General features: G+C 40.3%; 1 protein-coding gene and 2 pseudogenes across 5 annotated transcripts in view; 1 reads left to right on the top strand and 2 right to left on the bottom strand.

Annotated features, from left to right (window-relative positions):
• The window catches only part of parp4 (poly (ADP-ribose) polymerase family, member 4), a 93,029-nt gene that overhangs the window by 14,342 nt on the left and 55,818 nt on the right, over nucleotides 1-22,869 (bottom strand). For all 5 annotated transcript variants that reach the window (XM_088352422.1, XM_088352425.1, XM_088352426.1 and 2 more), the window contains exons 25-28: nucleotides 12,224-12,323; nucleotides 11,980-12,150; nucleotides 167-247; nucleotides 12-92 (exon numbers count right to left, since the gene is read on the bottom strand). In XM_088352422.1, coding sequence (XP_088208548.1) covers nucleotides 12-92; nucleotides 167-247; nucleotides 11,980-12,150; nucleotides 12,224-12,323 — 433 coding nt within the window. The remainder of the gene's footprint in view (nucleotides 1-11; nucleotides 93-166; nucleotides 248-11,979; nucleotides 12,151-12,223; nucleotides 12,324-22,869) is intronic.
• LOC148353370 (U2 spliceosomal RNA) lies at nucleotides 14,579-14,878 on the bottom strand (annotated as a pseudogene).
• On the top strand, nucleotides 21,756-21,915 carry LOC148353369 (U2 spliceosomal RNA; annotated as a pseudogene).

The raw sequence follows: 22,869 nt of genomic DNA, 5'->3' as shown, positions 1-22,869 counted from the left end.
TTTTATGGCACCTCGTGAACAATTTTTCTGGGATCCAAGTTTCCATCTTCGTAATCTCTGATGAGAGCTCTCGCTGTCAACTTATGAAGAAACTGCATACACATTATAGCACATCTCAATGCACATGCCGAACACAAACAGACTTATAGTATCAAAATTTTCTTACTGTGCCCCTTGTCTTCTGCAGTTCACTGGTGGACACTATGGTACTCAGCTCCTGGCCGCTCAGGTTTCCGAGCAGAGTTGCCTGCAACCGGCAGACAGATGTGATGGTAAGAGGGGTGATGTAAACGACCAGCAATTCAAACATTTTGTCTGATGACCATTGAACAATACTACTCTTAAATCTACCAATTGTTTGCCTCTTCAGTTTTCTTCAAATGTGTTCATCACTTAATCACAAGCTATTCTTTTTTTGCATCGAAGAATACTTTTTTGTGCAAAACCAGAGGTGGACCTTTAAGCCTTCTTTGCTGGCCTGAAAAAATATCTGAATCACAGACTCGTGCTATTTTTGTTTTGTCCATAAATAATTCTGAATTTGAATCAAACTGGAATCTACAATCATTTCTGCAGGCCCTGTAGTACAAAATACATGTCAGTAAAACTTGCTTTAAACAATCATGTTTCGAGTTTGCATAACCAATGCCTTCTCGCAGGCGTAGGGAAGCATCAGCATTTTAACAAACCATGTTTGGCTAGTGATGGAGCATACGAGGTAGCAAACTGTATCTAGTGGGATGTGCAAGCAAATTTATTATTGTATTGATTTAATACAGGGTTCTGACCAACGTTCCCTCTAAGCTGCGCGCGTGCGCAATCGCGCACTGCCTGCACATTATCAGCGCACAAGAAAATCTAGCCAGCGCAGAAAAATCAGGGCTCGAAACTGCTAATTAAGAAGCAAATTAAGTCAAAGTTTCAGTGCATGAAGGTAAAAATACACGGGTTCCCCTGTTTTCTGAATGCGGTATTTTGAAGTCAGTCTCGAAGTTGAACGAAGTTGAGTAAAGTTGGTAGAGTTTTTCGAGAACCGGCTTCTTCGGCTCGGCTCACTGAAGAGAACCGGCTCTTTTGGGTCCCGAACGGCTCTTCAGGTTGTTTTTGCTTCTTTAATCCCTACACGCACAAATAATATGTAAAATTGTGCCAAAAATGACTTAAAGGGGGGTGGGGGGAATAGAACAAAAAAGAAAAAGTAGTGAAAAGCTGAGAAAAAAATAAACAAAAGGAAGAGAAAAAATACAGAAAAATTCAGAAAAAGCCCCCCCAAAAAAGAAACAAAGTAAAAAAGTAAATAGAGAACAAAAAGACAAAAGTAACAGCTAGAAAAAAATAAACACAATGAGATTTTTTTAAAGGAATTTAAAAAAACAGGGAAAAAGAAGGAAAAGTTTGTGTTGCATTCAAATAATTTCCAATTATACCAAGTCAATCTTGCTGCCAACATTGTACTTCCACTAAAAAATGTGATTAAATACAGTTCTGTATCGTGCAATCGACTAAATAAGCCCCCAAGTATGTTAGTATTATGCGACAAAAGGTACCAGGAAAAAAAATAAAATCTTGTGAAAGAATTGTTGTAAAAACAAATGACGTTTTTAGGCAGTACAACTCCGCAAAATGTAACGTGATGTCAAGTTTTGGACATGTTTGATAATGACTCAGTTGCCACACTTGGGATTGCCGTTGCTCACTGTTGTTTCAAGTGTTGCTCACCAACTTTGTGTGAATGCTCAGACCTGTGGAAAATTAGATGGAACATTGGTTCTGACACCTTTTTTCGTTGTAAATTTCAAGCAATTTTTAAGCACTTTTAAGGCCAATTTTCCAATTTTTCCAGTTTCATCAAAAGACAAAATCCAGTGTGAATCATGTATTTTGCAGAGCCACAAATATATCAGCAATTTACATAAGCAATTTTTATTCTTATGTCTACATTTATCAAGACATTATTTTTAGATCTTGACTAAATTGCGAATATATTTGTGGATCTGAACATGTGTGAAAATATTTTTGAAACATATCTCTCCCGTTATAGGAGTAAGGTAAAAAGGACAGGAATATATAGCTTACATTTTCAGTTTCATTTAGTTTTTCCCATTACAATTTACCATTGGGAAACGATACCTTAATTTTTTACATGGCTGTTCAATATTGATACATATTGCTGCCCTGTTTAGGTGTAGCATGTACCGTATTTTCCGCACCGGGTTATAGGGCGCACCCCCAAAAATTTGTTTTTGGTCCTATATCTTCCATATATAAGGCGCACCGGATTATAAGGCGCTACAATGGGAACGTCGACAAAACAGTCAGATAGTTCAGTCAAACTTATTACTCCCTTAACATTCCGAAAGCTTGCAAAGAAGCAAATACGTGTCGTAGACACATGCGGATGTGGTGTCCGTACGATGTCACTAAAATGCATCGTTCCAAATATCATTCGGAAGGTTAAAGTCTTGGGATTCAAGAAATGCCAACCATTTCTTAGTTTCTATTTTCTTTTTCGCTCGCAACTTTACTGTGCATATGACAATAAACACTTGGAATAGAGTTTAATTTAAAAAAAGACCCATCACAGAAACATCGTTATCACTCTGAAACAAGATACTGGGAAAATATATAGCCGGAGTAGCTCACCGAAGTCGTTCTGTTCAATAATAATGTGCAACCATGGTCCTCTTAAATCCGTGAGTGTAGTAAATCCAGGAGAGTAAAATATTTATTTCCCCCGAATAACTTAAGCCAATAGTGATCAATTCAACTGATGATTGACACATCTTTTCGGCCAATTGCAGGCTTTGTTTTGCCCCTTTAGCCTATGCGAGCCTGTAAATGATAAAAAGGATCCGCCCCCTTTACCTCCGAATAACTTTATCTAATAGTGATCGATTCAAATGATGATTGAGACATTGGTTAGCCAATGAAACGCCAGTATATAAATCCCAGCATACACCGCGGACTTCTTTGCGTTCGGGGGAAAATCTAGTCGGCGGCTGCTTTCATTAGTAGCAAGACTTTGCGACTTAATATTGATCCATATATAAGGCGCACTGTATTATAAGGCGCATGGTCAGCTTTTGAAAAAAATTAAGACTTTTAGGTGCGCCTTATAGTGCGGAAAATACGGTAAGTCAAGTCAAGTCACATTTATTTATATAGCCCTTAATCACAAAAATGTCTCAAAGGACTGCACAGGATTACAATTACAAAATTACCTGATCTTAAACCAACATGCGGGCAAGGAACAACTCAAAACCTCAGCGTGAGGAAAAAGAGAAACCTTGAGAAAGGACCTCACAAGTGGTAATCCAGGATGACCAGTGTGAATCACAATTAGCATTACTATACACAAGCATAGTAAACACTAGGTAAAATGTTGAAAATCTGTCCGGAAAGTGCATGACAGCAGGGACGCCCCCAGCATGTAAACTAGTCCAGAAAGTCTATGACAGACACGACGCAGTTTCCCATCTCTGCCAGCTGGTCCATGCAGGCGTTCACATGCTTCAGGTCAAACGCTGGTCCGCTGACTCATCTCCAAATCGTCCTTCTCCTTCGTATTACCACCAGGCAAGCAGTCGGAAAAAGACAGGACAATGCAGAATATGAGGTGGGCATCAATCATAAGCTTTGGAATAGAACTGTGTCTTAAGCCTCGATTTAAAAACTTGAGGTTGCAGATCTTATCTCCGGAGGCAGGGCATTCCATAACACGGATGAAGTCAAGGTTAGGTCGCTTAAGCGTGGGTTTTATGACGGCAGACTTGAAGGCTACAGGAACAATACCCGAGGATAGCGATATATTAATAATATTTAAAACTGATCGTCCTAAGACACCAAACAGATCCTTCACCAGTGAAGCTGGAAACGGATCAAGCAGGCAAGTAGTTTGTTTGGCCCTACTGACCATCTGTGTTAGACTATCAAGGGACAAATCATTGAAACTGGAGAATGTTTCCTAACAACCGCCGCCACAGTTCTTACCTAACACCTCCACATCTTTGAGATAGGAGAAGGTTACAGAGCGTTCTTTAAAAATTTCATTCCTGACTAGTTGAATCTTTTTATTAATAAAATCCATAATGTCGTTAGTAGGATAAGTACAACTATTTGGGTTAAGTTGTTGTCAGGTAAGTTTCGCCACTGTGTCAAACAAAAATTTCGGATTATTCTTATGTTTAACAATAATCTTAGAGAAAAACGATGCTTTAACTGAGGCAAGGGCTACTTTATATTTCAGCAAGCTGTCACACTAGGCCAGTCGGAAGAACTCCAGCTAAGTAGTGCGCCATTTTCATTTTCTGCAACCTTGTTTGAGTGACCTGGTTTCTTCAGTAAACCAAGGTGTATGCTTCTTAGGTCGAAATTTATGCCTTAGGGGCGCCACAGAATCAAGAACATTAACCAAAGCAGTATTGAAGTTGTTTGTAAGTGAGTCAACAGACCCAGTGTACGAAGGAAAGGCTGCAGTTACCGTAGGTAATAGTTCTTTTTAAGCTAATACCGTTGTAGGGCGGATATTGCGACTGCTAAAGCCTAAATTTTCCTTATCACAGTAAACATTTACCAGGACCTCACACTTAACAAGATAGTGATCAGGGATGGCATTAGGATACGGTAACACTGTAACATTTGAGGCTACTACGCCACGGGTCAGAGCGAGATGTAGAGTGTTCCCATCTTTATGAGTGGGCACATCAACTATTTGATTGAAACCAAATGTATCAATCAGTGACTTAAAAGCAATTGCAAGTGAATTTGATGGGGAGTTTATGTGAACATTAGAATCACCAATAATTACAACATTGTCCGCATAAGTTACTAAGTCTGTTAACAGTTGCGAAAACTCATCCAAATTTGAGTATGGTCCAAGTGGGTGATACACAACAACTACATAAATTGGTGTTGACATTAAGGGCCTCATAACAAGTGCTTAAACGTTTTAAAAACAGTAGGCGTACCAGGAGTAAATTTCAACTTACCTTCCGATATAAGAGCAACGCCTCCACCTTCTTTGCATGGTCGTGCCAAGTGCGAACTCACAAAGTTAGGGGGAGAAGCCTCATTTAACACTACAAACTCATTTGGTTTTAACCAGGTCTCACAAAGGCCAATAAGGTTAAGATTGTGTTCATTAATAAGGTCATTGACAAGTAAAGCCTTGGAGGATAGTGATCTAATATTCAGAAGGCCAAGCTTCAGCACTGTGGACTGAGCTGAAACCTTTCCAGAGTTTTGAACCTTAATGGCAATCTTAGTGGTAACCTCCACAGGATTATGCTGCCGGTCCCGGGTCTTGTGCCTTGCATGACGGCAAGGGGTGGCCCAAATTCCATACCACAGGAATATTGTTGACAGGTGGAGTAGCAGGATGACTATTGGTAGAAAATAATGTTATTTCTTCTCCCTCCTCACCTAACAAGGGAGAAACATAGGTAAGAAGCACAGAAGAAGATGCTATAGAAGAGTACAGATCAGGGTGTGTGGTGCAGTCAATGGAACGCTCTAAACTACAAAAACTATGTGAATTGCATGAATCTAGCATAGCGCTAGTTAGCTCTAGCGTTACAGACTCCACACCCGTGATTACAGGTTCATTAATCACCTGTGACCTGGCCTGCACTAGTGTACCCTGTCATGGAAGGCTTAAACATTAATTGTTATTTTTAGAAAGAGTAAGAGCACCTTCCCAGTTAGGGTGAAGGCTGTCTCTCCTCAGCAGGTCAGGTCGGCCCCAGAAAGCAGGCCAGTTATCCACAAACCTAAATCCCTGCTGACTACAAAAACTTGCCAGCCACCGGTTTAGCGAGACTAGCCTGCTAAACCTCTCATCATTGCCTCTCGCAGGCAAGGGGCCAGAGACAATTACTCGATGCCGACACATCTTGCTGGCGAGATGAGGCAATATAAAGAAAAATATTGCTAGGACCTGTAATCTCAGATTGCCTCATTTTAGTATCATTAGAGCCGACGTGAATGACTATATCGGTGTAGCTAGCCCTGTCCTGGTGTCTAGATTTGCATGTCAGCTCCCTCAAATTAGCCTCAATGTCGGGTGCTCTGGCCCCAGAAATACACATGTCACTCTCTGCCTGGCAGAAGAGAGGGACAAATCTTTGTCACCAACCCTACCAGAAACTAAAAATGACAGAGGCAAACAGGAAGCGCAGAAAAGGACAATGCCAGGAATAATTCCTAATGTAAAATGGTCAGCAATGTAGCAAACTATTAGCAAAAATATCATAGTTAAGCTAGTCATCTCCGTGAATTATATTTCTTATGACTGAAAAGCGCTGCCTCACTTGCGAAGACACATGTCTGTTTTGCGCCTGTCCTAATGCACTTGTAGGGGGCCATTACGCTTTTAATGACAACGCCATGCAATCGCAGCTGCCATGTGGTGCCGACTTGATTATTTGCTCTTTTTCGTCGTTCAATGCGTGGTCTGTCGAGTCAGACTGCAGAGAAACATGGCAAGACTTTCAAGCATTTTTAAGCTCTTGACCCAAAATTCAAGCATTTTCCTAAACCTAGAAAACACAACGTTAAAATTCAAGCACTTTCCCGGATTTCAATTATCCGTATGGACCCGGTTAGTAGCAGGAGGAGGAACCAGTTTGGGGCTACAGCCTATGTTACCTCTAAGCTGCGCACGTGCGCAATTGCGCACTTCCCGCACATTCTCGGCGCACAAGAAAATCTATCCAGCGCATCAACAACATCAACATAACATATTGATTAATATCTAATATTAGACTTAATCTAATCTAATTAATTCACCCAATAATATTGTTTTTTTGTTTCTCACTCAGTGAGTGCCAGGTGTCTAGCCAATGATACGATACAGTTCACTTACGGTACAAACCAATCATGGCATTGACGGTGCTTGTGTCTGGGCCCCGCCTATATGCGCTGTGCAGGTTCGCTAGCGGGTTAATAGATGCTAATGGCGAAACGAACAGGGAGCGACACATCCACTCAACAAGCAACAGTAAAAAAGAAATGCAGTTATTTTAATATGGAATGGTTGACGTAGTATGTGCAAATGGAAGAAAAAGCGGTGAAATCGGGTGAGACTTTTCTTTTTCAAGTGAGAAAGGTCTACTCTGCAAAACATTGTATTTCAGTTTTCATATTTCCATAGCAGTATTACTGCAGTATTTTAGCAGTATTTCCGTAGTAGTATTTTCGTAAGGGAATTGATGTGGTATTTTTATAGTTGTATTTTGGTCGTAATGTTGTAGTTGTATTTCTGTAGTGTTACAGTAGTATTTCCATAGAAGTATTTCTGTAGTATTTTTTTAAAAGTATTTCTTTAGTAATTTTTCTGTCATATTTTTTTTAGTATTGTTTGTGTAGTATTTTTGTAGTATTATTTCTGTAGTGTTTTTTGTAATGTTTCCATAGTAGCCTTTCTGTAGTATTTTTGGTAGTATTACTTGCACAAATCATTGTGCAAAATGTGAATGTTTTAATGTGAGCAAAATGTCTGAAAGGTGTATATGTCTCATATCTTCCAGAACAGGACCCACGGCCAGACCAAAGCAGGACTCCTCCCGTGGCCAAAGTAGGACTCTCACATACTGTATAACATCTACACATCCCATTTTTCAGATTTTTGTCTTTTTTTTAAGTGGACCAAATTACTTATTCAAAAATAAAGCGTGCATATCTGATGTTGCTCACAGTAGTCCTCAGTTTGCTCAGGGAGCTTGTGTGTTTGCTCAGATACATGAAAAATTAGAGGGGACATAGGCTACAGCTCAGCAAGCAAGTGTGCAGGGAAAAGAAGCTCCACAACGAAAACATGAATACAAACATGGCTGTATCCACTGCTTCTGTCGAACTGACATTATAGCCCAAAATTGAATAAAAACTTGTGCCAGGAATACAACAGGAGAAGCTTGACTTTCAACATTCGTTGGTGATAAAAAAAAAAAGAACGTCTCAAAGAAACTGAAACGCAATGATTATCAATACGACAGAATAATTGAAATCTTCTTGAATAAAGAAAGGAGGGTGGATTTTGTGTACAAAAATTAAGATTTATGGTGTGTAAATATGCCTCTATTTCAAAATAATATCGCAATTGTATGAGGTTATTAGTGATGTGTGTGTGTTTTTTATATATGTGTGTGGCAGTAGTAGCTGCAGTAAACTTTTTCATAGCCATAAAATAATTATTGAGGGTTGGATTGATTCAGACGTAGCACTACTGAAGGCCTGGGTGTGAAATACACGGCCTACTACTGCGAAAACCTAATGTTTAACACATCTACAAGAGAACTCTGGGACAAGAATAATGTTTGCACATGATATGATGATTTCAAAGTCATGTGAAGGAAGTCAGCTTTCTTTTGTAAAAGACCATGAGAAAGGATGGGACAAATTACGTACATAACACTTTATTTGTACTAAGCTAGGCTTTGTTAAACCAAGGGAATGAAAAACTTAACCCTTGAAATACCTCTAAAATGATTAAAACCTGTCAAATATTACTATCGCATCTGTTAATATGTATCAATTTTTATAGTCATCCATAAAAAAAGATTAAATACATCCACGTTGAATTAAAAAAACACTCAAGTTATTTTTACTAATGTTGAAAAGCAATTACAATATTCAATCGTGATTAACCAAATTTCTGTCATAGATAAATCAGAGAACTAGTGATGCTAGCATTTGCAACCATAGATGTTACTTACTAATGCTGAAGTGACTAGTCTCTAATTTTAGCGAGAGGACACATTAGCATTAGCTTTAATTTAGCTGCACCCATTTTGTGGGCTTCGCAGCACTTGTATGTCACTTATTGCTAATGCTAACTGCCGAGTCAGTATCAGTAATAGCGTCATGCTCTACCCACAACGGTGAGCGGAGTGATCCACATATATAATCGGTAAACAAGTACTTGGATCAGATTGATACTTCACTTCACCTAATTTTTCAAAGGACCGCTGCTATATGTTGACAGGGCAGCACTTCTCTCTCACACCCAGCGCAAGATTATACATGTATACGTGATTGACAGGCACAATTTCTTTAGTTGTCCCTACCTGGCCTGCTGCTGCACACTCTCTGCCTGGCAGAAGAGAGGGACAAATCTTTGTCACCAACCCTACCAGAAACTAAAAATGACGGAGGCAAACAGGAAGCGCAGAAAAGGACAATGCCAGGTGTAATTCCAATTGTAAAATGGTCTGCAACTGTGGCAACACCAAAAATGTACATAACATCATGAAAAAACACCCTGCAGACAGCAAAGAGCTGCAAACAAAAATGTAAACATGATGCGGCTGATGAACAAAAACCTGTTAATCCATTTTCACAAAAGAGACAATCGACACTTCATTTGTATTGCTATTTACAAAATATTGTGCAATGGCGGGTTCTTTATTTCTCATTGATGTTGACATTATTACACACGTTTGTATTTTAGTTACAGTGCTGCTTTTTAATCTGACTCTCTTGGCTTTTATTTATGTTTTACACTGGGAAATTTTGCAATCTACTTATTTGATAAAACAATGAAACTTTTTTTTGTGCTTAAAATCTTTGTGGTTAATCTTAAACATAAATTACTCAAGTGGTGAGAGTTAAAATATTTAATGATCACGACACTCTCTCCAAAAAATATCAGTATCAGACCATTATTTACCGATACAACAACGTATTTACTTGGATCATTGAGATAAATTCCTGGATCACCCACCCCTAGCTTCCTCTGCTTTTGGTGAAGAGTTAACACAGCATGATAATAAAAAATTGACAATGTTAAAATGGCTTATAACAAATACTTGACGTATTCCATTTGTTGAAAATGTTTTCAAGTGGTGAAGACACAATCTAAGAGAAGACTAGTGGCTTCACGTGTTAAAATTTGAAATACAAAGCCAAGTTAAAGTTTTATTGGTAATCTTATAGTACCAACAAACCACTTCTCTGACACCCTTGACACAAATACATGATCAAAATAGATTGAAAAAGTAAAATAGTGGACGACAATAGTTACTGCTGAGGAAATGATAAGTGGAAAAACCGAGCAAGTAATCAAATGACATTAGTGCAAAAATCAGCTTCCTGGCATGTGCAGCACCATGTCAAAAGGGTTACAAGGTCCCTAAAGTTCATGATTTTGTGTGTGCAGAGGCAATGTAAAGTACATTGTTCATTGTTTTTGTGTCACATTCTTTCCAAATTAGTTTCCAAACTCTCTATTAATCTTTTCATGATTCTTTTTTTTCAATTTGTTACAGGGAGTTAAAAAGAGAAAGACTTGAATCTTCTGGAATAATGGATTGGTATTTCAGGAACCATACTTTTATAGTTTATGTCCTACTCCCCAGACATGACGCATTGTGATAATTACGGTACTGCAAAATGACTATGGACCTTTTTATGACACTTGTGATGCTCAACAGGGTTCTGTACTTCCACCCTTCTTTTTAGAATGTATATGCTTATGCTTGTTGATAATATCTGCAAGTAAAGTATCGTTTTCATTGCTATGCAGATGGCATGCAACTGTATCTGCACTTGGAGAAAACATCCGTTAAGTTGTGGAAATTTGGATGCATGCTTCACCGATATAAAAAGATCGATGTCATTTTATGTTTGCAGCGAAGCTAAAAAACACAAGATGTTGAGTGTTGGTCTAGCTCTACGTACATAAACATGGCGGAAAAAATGAAAACATCTTACAAGTTTCGTAGTGAATGGGAGGAAGAATTAATTTTTATCATGTGAAAAAAACTGTCGCGGATCATGTATCGCCACTGCAGCACTTGTTACAAAAGCTTCCAGGCTACCGTAATTACTCGGCCAGCAGCGCACCAAGAACAGAAAAGACCCGCGAGTTAAAGGCAACTTCGGGCAAACCTTTTTTACAAGGCCGGTAAAAAACTCTCAAAAAGCACACACAATTTTTGATAAAGAGGAAGAAGGTATTTCCAGACCAGGAAGGCAAACAAACAAATGACAATTTTGTTGGTGGTAACAGTTTAGTGCCGTGGCAAAAATGGAGATAAAATATTGAAAAACTGTTAAAAATGTGTTATTGAGTTTAAAAGATATATTTTGTTATAATGGCTTCACAATCAGTGATAAGTAGAAAAGTGATATTTTTTTCAATAAATAAGTCTCTAGCCATTGGGGGTGTGTGATCCTTCCAGCCGATCTTGGAAGCAGACCTTGGGGAAAGCTCAGTGGGACGCACCTCCAATTGAAGGGCTATCAAAAACTTAATCTCCGACTCTGAGTGTGTTCTTTCTTTATCCTAATACAATCTCAAGTTTTAACCTTGACAATGACAACATATTGAAACATTGAACGTCATTTCCTGCATGATGTTGTGAAAGTTGTCATTTTTTGTTTTGTTTTGTTTCCTTTTGAGCGTTGGTAATTGAAATAATTGGAAAGGTAAGGAAGAAAAAAAATATTGCATGGTGAAGTGTATCCGTTTTGTTTAAAGAAGCTTTAACTCCTCTCTATAAAAGATGTGCAGTTTAAGAGATAAGTTCCCAAATTACATACAATTTCATTAAAAAACAATAATAAATACCGGAGGCTTTTAAATCTTTAAATCAATCATTTTAATTAGTGTTTGTGTGCTTTTTTTTGTCACTTTCTAGTCTCCGTGAGTTAAATAAACTGTAGTGGAAATAAATTCAATATATTTTCATTTATTACAAACACACCGTTGTTAATATTACAAGATGTTCAATCTTAGTGAAGGAATACAAGTAAACCTTCAAAGATTGTTTTATATTCAAATCTTACATCCCTTAATCATAATTTAATTGTGAGCCTCCGAAACACGGCCGGCCCTCCCAGCTAAGGCACGCTTTTTAATGTTATTCAGTAGCCCTCCCATCTAAGGCACACATTTTATGCTGTCCATTTACTGGTCCCTGTAAGAATGTTTTATTGAAGATGTTTAAACTAATCCAATTTCAAAACTGGGTAAGAGCCTACCTGCGTGCAGTGTGGCACAAAGCCATAGACCAGCGTGTGGCAGTCGTTAAAGAGCGCATGGAGCTGCTTCGGGGCCTGCATAGGAGGGCGTGCCGAAGGGTTGAACTGCTGCCACTTTACTGACACTGAACTGCAACCAGGAGACAACATGCGCCTCATTTGACTCTCTACCTGCCACCACAAAGGACACGACTTCATCAACTTCCAGAGGTCCAAGACTAATCTCATGAGGGTATTTTCTTACCTTCCCCGCCCAACTGTGCTTGTGTTTGTCATCAAAAAATTCGAAAGCTCCGCACCCTGCCTGGGCAAGCGCTCTCAGCAAGTGACGATTGGCTGTAGAGCTAAAAAGTGGAAAAAAAAATAATAACCCACTAGAAATGTATCAACCACAATAGGATTTTTTTTTGCTTCTTTTTTTTTGTTTTTCTTAGTTTTTTGTAAGAAAAAACTGCTTCAAATAGAGGCCAAAGTCAACCCAAAACCCAAGAAAAATGAGAGAATAATTTTTTTTTTATTTGTGCGCATCTAATGCATCTACTTGCACGGCAATCCTGGACGAGCTAAAAGAGGGTGCAATAAAGACATAAGCAAGGAGATTAGGGAGATAAAAAGTTCCAAATACCATACAGCTCCTTTAACTATACACAAAAACCGTGAGGATGGTGGAATATTAACAAAAATTAAATAAATAGGGATACAATCACAAAGATATACATCTTAAAAAAACACAAAACAGACATAACTGCACATCTCATAGTTAGGGCAGACCAGTGGGAGTTTGATGCTGGAGGCATCTGGCTCAAGCTCCCGTACTGTCTTGTTAATGCGCAGATCAGGACACTCAAGAATGGGTGGTCCTGCTGCCTGGGGGCGGACCCCCTAGGGTAGCAGGTCCAAAGATGTATGACGGACAAGACACACCACAAAGCAGTCAGTTTCACCATGAGCACCCAAGAACTATTGTTATCATAATTGATACGCTAATCATATAATATTCTAAAAATGTATGGACAACAATGATGATGGTAAAAAAGTGATGGAAGTTGTAATGGTGATGATGATAATGATAAAAAGACTGTGTATCCACAGGGCCAATGTAAATATGTATCATAAGTTATATTTTACATGTAAATACACAGGATTTCTAGATTTGGGATGCAATTGTTAAGTAACTCTGCGGGTAGGATTTAATAATAATAATCTGAATAATAAGCATATGCTTCTTCCTTCTCACGTCCGAACATGTACGTTAACATTATCTGTGTTTTTTTTTCCCGATTTGTTGTTTTGTTTTGCTTAAAATCTGTTTTGGCTTGTACAAAGACAAAATAAAGTTTGGTTCTTAAATGTAAGCATGCAGCTTTCAATCAGGTACGGTCTGCAGTCCGGAACTCATGATAATTTTTTTTGTCCGTAAAACTCCACATTGCAAATTATAATTATAGCATGGTAGGTAAAAGGTCTACTGGTGCAATAGTAACGCTGAAAGGTGGGAGGCATTATCTTCAAAAACGATGATTCTTTGTACAGTGCTAGGAAGAATAAACTACCGTAAATTCCGGACTATAAGGCGCACCTGATTATAAGCCGCACCCCCCACATTTCGTGAAGAAAACTGATTTTTTACATACACAAGCCGCACCGGTACATTAGCCGCACGCATCCACGTTAAGAAAAAAAGTCCTTTTAAACTGAACAACTTTAACGGGGAGAACCCGCATAGATATGTTGTTTCTCTATTGCTGGCTAATTATCAGACATATCATATTATAAGTCTAGCCATTAGGTTAAAACGCTTGTTTCCAGCGAAGGGGCTGATCCAAGGGGGGGTGGGGGGGGGGGGGGGGGGGGGGGCGGATTTTTGAAGGGTTATTGTTCTATCTTCTTTATTCATTATCCATTATCGGTCAATTCATAACTCTTACTCTCAGCCAAAAGGCCAAGCTAAGGTCCTAGCCTTAAGCCTTGCTGCAATCATTGCGAATGCACCGTTCCCGTAGGTACTGCAGAGGGGGGGGATTTTTAAGTGTTATTGATCTATCTTCGTTATTCATTATCCGTTATCGGTCAGTTCATAATATGCTACAAAGCCTAGGAGCCGGGACTCTTACTCTCAGGTCGTGACGGGGGGGAGGGATTTTTAAGGGTTATTGTTCTATCTTCTTTATTCATTATCCGTTATCGGTCAGTTCATAATACGCTACAAAGCCTGGGGGGGTGGGATTTTTTTAATGGTTATTGTTCTATCTTCTTTATTCATTATCCATTATCCCTTATCGGTCAGTTCATTAATACGCTACAAAGCCTAGGAGCCGGGACTCTTACTCTCAGGCAAAAGGCCAAGCTAAGGTCCTAGCCTTGAAGCCTAGCTGCTATCATTGCGAATGCACCGTTCCCAGAGGTACTGCAATACCGGGCCAGGACTGAGCCGGGGGGTTTGGGGGTTTTAAGGGTTATTGTTCTATCTCCGTTATTCATTATCCATTATCCATTATCGGTCAGTTCATAATACGCTACAAAGCCTAGGAGCCGGGACACTTACTCTCAGCCAAAAGGCCAAGCTAAGGTCCTAGCCCTAAAGCCTTGTTGCGATCATTGCGAATGCACCGTTCCCGGAGGTACTGCAATACCGGGCCGATGCGTGGAGTGGACAGAGCAAGCTCTTATTCCATCTCCGGAATGCAAAAATCAAAAGGCCAAGCTAAGGACCTAGTATCTAAGGCCAAGCTAAGGACCTAGCATCAAAGGCCAAAGTTTGCAGGGTTTTAGGGTTTTTAAGGGTTATTGATCTATCTTCGTTATTCATTATCCATTACCCGTTATCGGTCAGTTCATAATACGCTGCAAAGCCTAGGAGCCGGGACACTTACTCTCAGCCAAAAGGCCAAGATAAGGTCCTAGCCCTAAAGCCTTGCTGCGATCATTGCGAATGCACCGTTCCCGGAGGTACTGCAATACCGGGCCGATGCGTGGAGTGGACAGAGCAAGCTCATATTGGGGTTTTGGGGTTTTTAAGGGTTATTGATCTATCTTCGTTATTCATTATCCATTATGCGTTATCGGTCAGTTCATAATACGCTACAAAGCCTAGGAGCCGGGACACTTACTCTCAGCCAAAAGGTCAAGCTAAGGTCCCAGCCCTAAAGCCTTGCTGCGATCATTGCGAATGCACCGTTCCCGGAGGTACTGCAAATATTTGCTGAATTTCATAGTTACGGGACGGCTTTTTCTAACAGCCCAATTGCGGCACAGCTTTTTTTAACAGTTATGTATCGAGCCCTGCGAGTGTGTCAGGAGTAGCGTGGTGGTACCTTTCACAGGCACGGTTTGGGATGAAAGTTATATTATTATTAAAGCTTTGAAAACTCTCTCGGTGTACCGTCTGTCTTTGTAAATATGTGTAACCATGTATAATATGTATTTGCAACTGTATATTTTTGTCATGTATTTATTTGTATTTATTTTGGACACTTGTTCTGATAAGTCTTGCACTGACCAATTAAAAAGAAGGGGTTTGTAGCATATAATGAACTGACGGATAACGGATAATGGATAATGAATAACGAAGATAGATCAATAACCCTTAAAAACCCCACTATCCAATTGAGAAAATATAAGTGTGTAGGCAGAGATTTTTGGACTATATTATGAACTGACCGTTGATGGTGGACGCATCAGGTTAGTCACTGCGGTTGATGGTGGACGCATCAGGTTAGCACTGCTCGTTCTATGCGTTTATACTGTCATTGGCGTCGGTATTAAGAGTATTGTTAATTATTAATTTTACAATTCTAACCATTTTAACATAGTTGGAAGTAAAGCAGCCGAGTCCTGCCATGGCCGGGCATTATACCGGCGGGCGGAGACGTAACTGCGTGAGATTCTTGCTCAAAGATGTTGTGGCAATTTCAGAGGGAATGTCAAGGACAGATTTTATTAACAAGTTTGTTGAAAAGATTCTGAAGTTTAAAAAGGAGGAGGTACATGCTGTCATAAAAATGACTTCTGGCAAAGGCTTTGATGTGAGTTTTGAAACGGCAGCTCTTTATCAAGAGTTTTGGAATCGCTTTGAGGGAGTGAGGTCCCAGTTTTCAGGATTTACAGTGGAGAAGCTGACTGATAATGCTAACAAGATTGTCGTTGTTAGAATGTTTAGTGAAATAATCAGTGCTGATGACGTCTGTTATTGGTTGAGTAGATACTGCTCAGTAAAAGGCCAGGCTATGAAGGTGAGGTGTGAGAAAGGCTATTGGAATGGTGCCTGGAGGGTACCAGTCCAACTACGGCAAGATCCTCAGGGCTTTCAGGGACTGAAACAAATTCCGTCGACTATATTCCTGGGGGAAAACCGTGGCTTTATCCACTATCAAGGGCAACCGAAACTCTGTCGCAAATGTGGTGAGCATGGGCATCTGGCTGAGGTATGTGATCGAATTTTTTGTGGAAAGTGCAGAACAATTGGACATTCCTTTGAGGAATGTATCAATAGGAGAAAATGCAATCTCTGTGGAGAAACGAATCACCTCTTTAGAAACTGCCCGAATTCGTTTGCTAACAAATTGAAAGCTAGGAAGGCAGTTAAAAAGACAACAAAGACAATGAAATGATGTCAGACAACATAGATAATGAAATGAATAAATGTCACAAAGACAATGAAGTGAATAAAGATAACAAAGACAATGAAATTAATAAAGTCATGGAAATACAAAATGAAAATGAACAAGAAATTAATGAAGTTATAGAAATACCCAATGAAGATGAACAGGAAATGAATAAAGTTATGGAAATACCCAATGAAATTGATCAAGAAATGCACAAAGAAATTGGACAAGACAAACAAATTGAAAAAACAGATGTACCTACCAAAACCCCTGGAGCAGAGACCAGAGAATCAAAATTGAAACAGGAAGAACCTGGAAATTCTAATTCGATTTCTCATAAAATACCTGAATTTGGACATGACAAACGAATAGAAAAAGCAACTGCCACTCCGAAAACACATATTAATCAGGAAGGGCCTGGAAGAGAGTTCAAATTAGCAAATTTGTTTGCTACGCCATTGCCGGGATTTGGAGAAGACAAACAAATCGAAAAGGCGAATGACTCTCCAAAAACCCATACGGGCACTGGAAAGAGGAGTAAAAGTAAGACAAAATTGGGAGTGGTGAAAAAACCAGAAACAAAGATAAGAGATTTAGAAGAAAGCCGATTGCCGGTGAATAAGCCCACAAGGGAACTGTATGAAGTTGAGACGGAGGAAGTCGGGGAGGGAAAAAAATCTGACCCTTTGTGGGCAAGGAAGTAAGAGACCCCTTGATAGGTCCTCTGGCTCACCCCCTAACCCAGAAAAAAGGGGAAGACCTGGAACCACAGACAGAGAGTCAGAGGGTCCCAGAGTTTTCCCCGGTGAGTCTCAAAATGAGGTACTACTCTTAAGTGATGTGTCTGACACAGGTGACACTCTCGATGATCTCGATGATCACCAAAGAATGGACTCAGATCCCCCGGTTTTGTCTAACTAGTTTTAATACTTTAACAACAATTATGAACATTACATTCTCTACTATCAATGTGAGAAGTGTGAGATCAAAGGTTAAGGCTCACAGTGTTTTATCGTTCTTAAAAACTATCAGAACAGATGTGTTTTTACTACAGGAATGCTGCATCCCCTTTCTAAAAAATTATAAACAGTGGGAAGAGATTTGGCCATATCCGTCATTATGGAGTGGCTCGAATGAAAACCGTAACGATGGGGTAGCCATTTTAATAAACAACCCTCAACTCATCATAAAGGGGAGTACTGTGATGAGAGACGGACGCGCAATCTTAGCAAGACTTTCTTATATAGGGAATGATTTTAACCTCATTAACATATACGGCCATGCCGACAGACAACTCAGGTACGAACTTTTAGAGGACATCCAGTCGCATATGCTAGGCCATCAACCACTAATCGTGGGAGGAGATTTTAATTGCATCCTAAGTAGGAAGGATAGAAAGAGGAACGATGAGGAGTTTAAAGTAGATAAAACATCAACTTTATCACAAGACATGTGCCGGACATTTAAACTGGTGGACTGTTTCAAATCCATACATCCAGGAGAGGAGGGCTTCACCTGGTTCAATAGTGACAATGCCAGAGCCTCTCGAATAGACTACATATTTACGAGGGGTTTAGCACAGAGTGATGCAAGATTAATTCCAGTTTTTTTTTCGGATCACTTGCTACTGTCCTGCTCTTTCTCATTTCCTTCAGGTATGACTGTTGGGAAGGGTTTGTGGAAGTTAAACTGCTCCCTGCTGGAGGATGAGGCTCTAGCCGCACAATACAGGGAGCTGTACAAAGACTGGCAGACCCTTCAAGACTCGTATGATTCACGAGCACAATGGTGGGAAATGACAAAGAAACGAACACAGACCTTTTTTAAAAATGCAGGGAAAAACAAGAAACTTAAAGAGATGAAACGCATGTCGGGACTACAAAGAAGACTCCAACGCTATTTCATCCTAACAGAAAAGGGGATGGACTTTAATGATGAAATCAAAGAGACCAAACAAGAACTAAACGCTTTGGCGGAAAGAAAGAGCAAAGGAATCATAATAAGAAGCAGAGAAAGAGAAATAGAAGAAGGGGAAAAATGTACACGCTACTTTTTAAAAAAAATTATGGGCAAAAATGAGGGGATTTTTAAACTTCAAAACGAAAACGGGCAAATAACAAAGGAAAGTAGTGAAATAACCAGATTGGTCGAAGACTACTACAAAAAATTATTTGAAAAGAAAGAAACATATGAGAATGAAATGGGGCATGTATTAGATCATATTTCAAGATCAGTGCGTCAAGACCCCTTTTTAACATCGGACTTTACCCAAGACCAAATGAATGATTGCATAAAGACTATGAAAAAAGGCAAATCACCCGGGGAGGACGGACTCAACCTCGAATTTTACCGGACTTTTTGGGATATTTTAGCACCAGATCTGTTAACTGTTTTTAACGAATTTACCAGTCGAGACCATATGCCAGACAGTTTCAGAATAGGGATAGTTACTCTATTGCACAAAAAAGGAGACAAAATTGACTTAAAAAACTGGCGACCCATAACGCTTTTAAACGTGGACTGTAAAATTTTCAGCAAGCTTCTAGCAACACGAATGTATGTTGTCTTGGGAGACTTGGTTGATCCAGACCAAACCTGTGCCATTGTGGGAAGGAAGATCAGCGACAGTCTCATGCTGATCCGTGACACCATTTGTTATGCAAGAGACAGAAACATGCGACTAGCGGTCCTAAACCTAGACTTTGAAAAAGCCTTTGATCGAGTCTCGCACCAATACCTCTTCAGGGTATTGCAAAAATGTGGTTTTCCCCAAAAATACATCAAGTGGGTAGGACTGCTATACCGAGACATCTACAGCAAATTCATGATTAACGGGAATTTATCGGAAGCAATCGAGATCAACTGCGGTGTACGTCAAGGTTGCCCTATGTCTCCCCTTCTCTATGTTCTTTGCATTGAACCTTTGGCACAAATGTTAAGAAAAGATAGATTTGTCGAAGGCATCAATATCCCAGGAAGTGGGGGACAAATTACCAAGTGTGTTTTGTACATGGATGATTTTAATATTTTGTGTACTGACCGCGCATCTGTTGAAAGAGCCCTTGACTTGACTGACCTGTTTGGGAGGGCGTCTGGGTCAAGGCTAAATAGAGAAAAATCACAAGTGAAGTTTTATGGAATGTGGAAAGAGACAGAAAAGGCAGGACTCCCGCTGACGGTGTTAAAGACAGACCAGAAAATCCTAGGGATAAAATTCAATGCGGATGGAGGAGGCGAGACCAACTGGGATGACGTGACAAGGAAAGTTAAGCAAAAACTTGTTTTTTGGTCACTAAGAAAACTGACAATAGAGGGGAAGGTCCTAATCATCAAAGCGATCATCCTCCCAATGCTTTTGTCAATCAGTTTAATTTTTATGCCTAAAAGAAACGTGCTGTTACAACTGGACCGAGCCATCTTTCGCTTTGTCTGGGGCTCAAAGTGGGAAAGGATAAAAAGAGATACAATGAAAAAGAAAAAGGAAAAAGGGGGGAAAGGAGTGCCTGACCTCCAGCTTTTCCTGGGAAGCAAATATGTCTCTCTCCACTTCCAAAACGCTGTGGGCCCACCCAACAACCCGAAAAGTCAAGCAATGACCCGTTTTTGGATGGGCTCATATTTGCGGAAGCTAAAGCTTGTACCAGACAATCGTTTGATTCCAGTTTCGTTTAACTTGCCACCAACACATCTCTTTATTCGGGATTTTTTGAAGAAGTTTGATTTGGAAACACAAGAATGTCACACTTTACAAAACCACAGGGCCCTTATTGCTATTGTGCAAGAGCGAGATAGAGTAAGCCCTGTGCGGGGGCTTGCGTTTGGCGAATCCACAACGGTTTGGAGCAACGTCAATCATCCTGCCCTCCCAAACAGACTACGAGACTTGTCATGGATGGTGGCTCATGAAGTTCTCCCAGTCAGAGCTGTAATGCACCACCGAGGAATGTCAGCGACTTCGACGTGCCCTCGACCTGGCTGTGGCGCCCAGGAGTCGGTGAGGCACCTTTTTTGTGAGTGCAGCGCTGCCCAGGTCTTGTGGACAATGGCCGAACAACTAGGAAAGTTCCCGGACTTGCCAGCAGGAGAGGTCCCTGATGCACAGTACGTGCTTTACGGGGTGAGTCGGTCGAGGAGGCCTCGGAACGACTTTGCCAGGGACTGGCTCACTCTCGCCGCCATCAAGGACGCCATCTGGACCTCCAGAAACCTGCTGGTATGGAGGTGCAGGCAGATCCCCCCCGTGGCTGTGCTCCAAATGGCTGCAGATACCATACAATCTGCGAGCGGCGGGCCTAGGACGCAGCCATAAAGAAGACTCGTCTGCACCCACCCGGAGGGGGGAGCCGGAGCTACACTGTGGGAGTCCCGGCAGCAACGGCCTGGGTTGTAGAACCCAGAAGGGAGAGGACCCACGCAGAAGGGAAAGGACCCACACAGAGGACTGGAAGAATGCTGCTTGGGAGGGTGGGATGGCAGAGCTATGCCCTTGCACAATAGTATTGCCTTTTACACGCTGGTTAACTACTGTTAAAAGAAAATAACTCTGAAATTGTTTAATTGATGTTGATAATGTCAGGAAAAAATGTTTAAACGTCATATCTTCACGTCATATTGTCAAATATAAAAAAATTGTGAATATGCTTGATGGCTGTGTTTTGCTGCTGTTGGTGTCGGTGGATTTGTTCAGACCGAGGACAATCGACTTTGGCCTGGACGGATCTATTGACACTAACAAAGATGTTATATAATGAAATTGTGAATATGTTTGATTTTCGAGAAGGTTTGTTCAAACCTCACTTTGTGTTTGCTGTTAAAAACGTAATATTGGAATATAATATTGTGAATGTGCTTGATTGCTGTTGAGATTGTCATGATTGTTTTCTGTTTTTGGTGTCAATAGATTTGTTCAAACCAAAAAATATCGACTTTGGCCTGGACGGATCTATTGACACTAACAAAGATGTTATATAATGAAATTGTGAATATGTTTGATTTTCGAGAAGGTTTGTTCAAACCTCACTTTGTGTTTGCTGTTAAAAACGTAATATTGGAATATAATATTGTGAATGTGCTTAATTGCTGTTGAGATTGTCATGATTGTTTTCTGTTTTTAGTGTCAATAAATTTGTTCAAACCAAAAAAGCCAAGTCCTTAGCTTGGCCTTGATGCTAGGTCCTTAGCTTGGCCTTCTTGGCCTTGCTTGGCCTTTTGATGCTAGGTCCTTAGCTTGGCCTCTTTGATTTTTGCATTTCGGAGATGGAATATGAGCTTGCTCTGTCCACTCCACGCATCGGCCCGGTATTGCAGTACCTCCGGGTACGGTGCATTCGCAATGATCGCAGCAAGGCTTTAGGGCTAGGACCTTAGCTTGGCCTTTTGGCTGAGAGTAAGTGTCCCGGCTCCTAGGCTTTGTAGCGTATTATGAACTGACCGATAACGGATAATGGATAATGAATAACGAAGATAGATCAATAACCCTTAAAAACCCCAAAACCCCACTCGTCTGGTGGTCACCGTTGGACGCATCAGGTTAGCCTTTTGGCTGAGAGTAAGTGTCCCGGCTCCTTAGGCTTTGTAGCGTATAATGAATTGACCGATAACGGATAATGGATAATGAATAACGAAGACAGAACAATAACCCTTAAAAACCCCAACCCCAGACTCGTCTGCACCCACCCGGAGGGGGGAGCCGGAGCTACACTGTGGGAGTCCCGGCAGCAACGGCCTGGGTTGTGGAACCCAGAAGGGAGAGGACCCACGAAGAAGGGAGAGGACCCACACAGCGGACTGGAAGAATGCTGCTTGGGAGGGTGGGATGGCAGAGCTATGCCCTTGCACAATAGTATTGCTTTTTACACGCTGGTTAACTACTGTTAAAAGAAAATAACTCTGAAATTGTTTAATTGATGTTGAAAATATCAGGAAAAAATGTTAAAACGTCATATCGTCACGTCATATTGTCATATATAAAAAAATTGTGAATATGCTTGATGGCTGTTGAGATTGTCGTGTTTGTTTTGCTGCTGTTGGTGTCGGTGGATTTGTTCAGACCGAAGACAATCGAATTTGGCCTGGACGGATCTATTGACACTAACAAAGATGTTATATAATGAAATTGTGAATATGCTTGATTGCTAATAAGATTTTCGAGAAGGTTTGTTCAAACCTCACTTTGTGTTTGCTGTTAAAAACGTAATATTGGAATATAATATTGTGAATGTGCTTAATTGCTGTTGAGATTGTCATGATTGTTTTCTGTTTTTAGTGTCAATAAATTTGTTCAAAC

Source organism: Urocampus carinirostris, chromosome 14 (genome assembly GCF_059441175.1).
Source record: "Urocampus carinirostris isolate Australia breed hairy pipefish chromosome 14, RoL_Ucar_1.0, whole genome shotgun sequence".
Taxonomy (NCBI): Eukaryota; Metazoa; Chordata; class Actinopteri; order Syngnathiformes; family Syngnathidae; genus Urocampus; species Urocampus carinirostris.
This window is presented reverse-complemented; position numbering and strand designations above follow the sequence as displayed.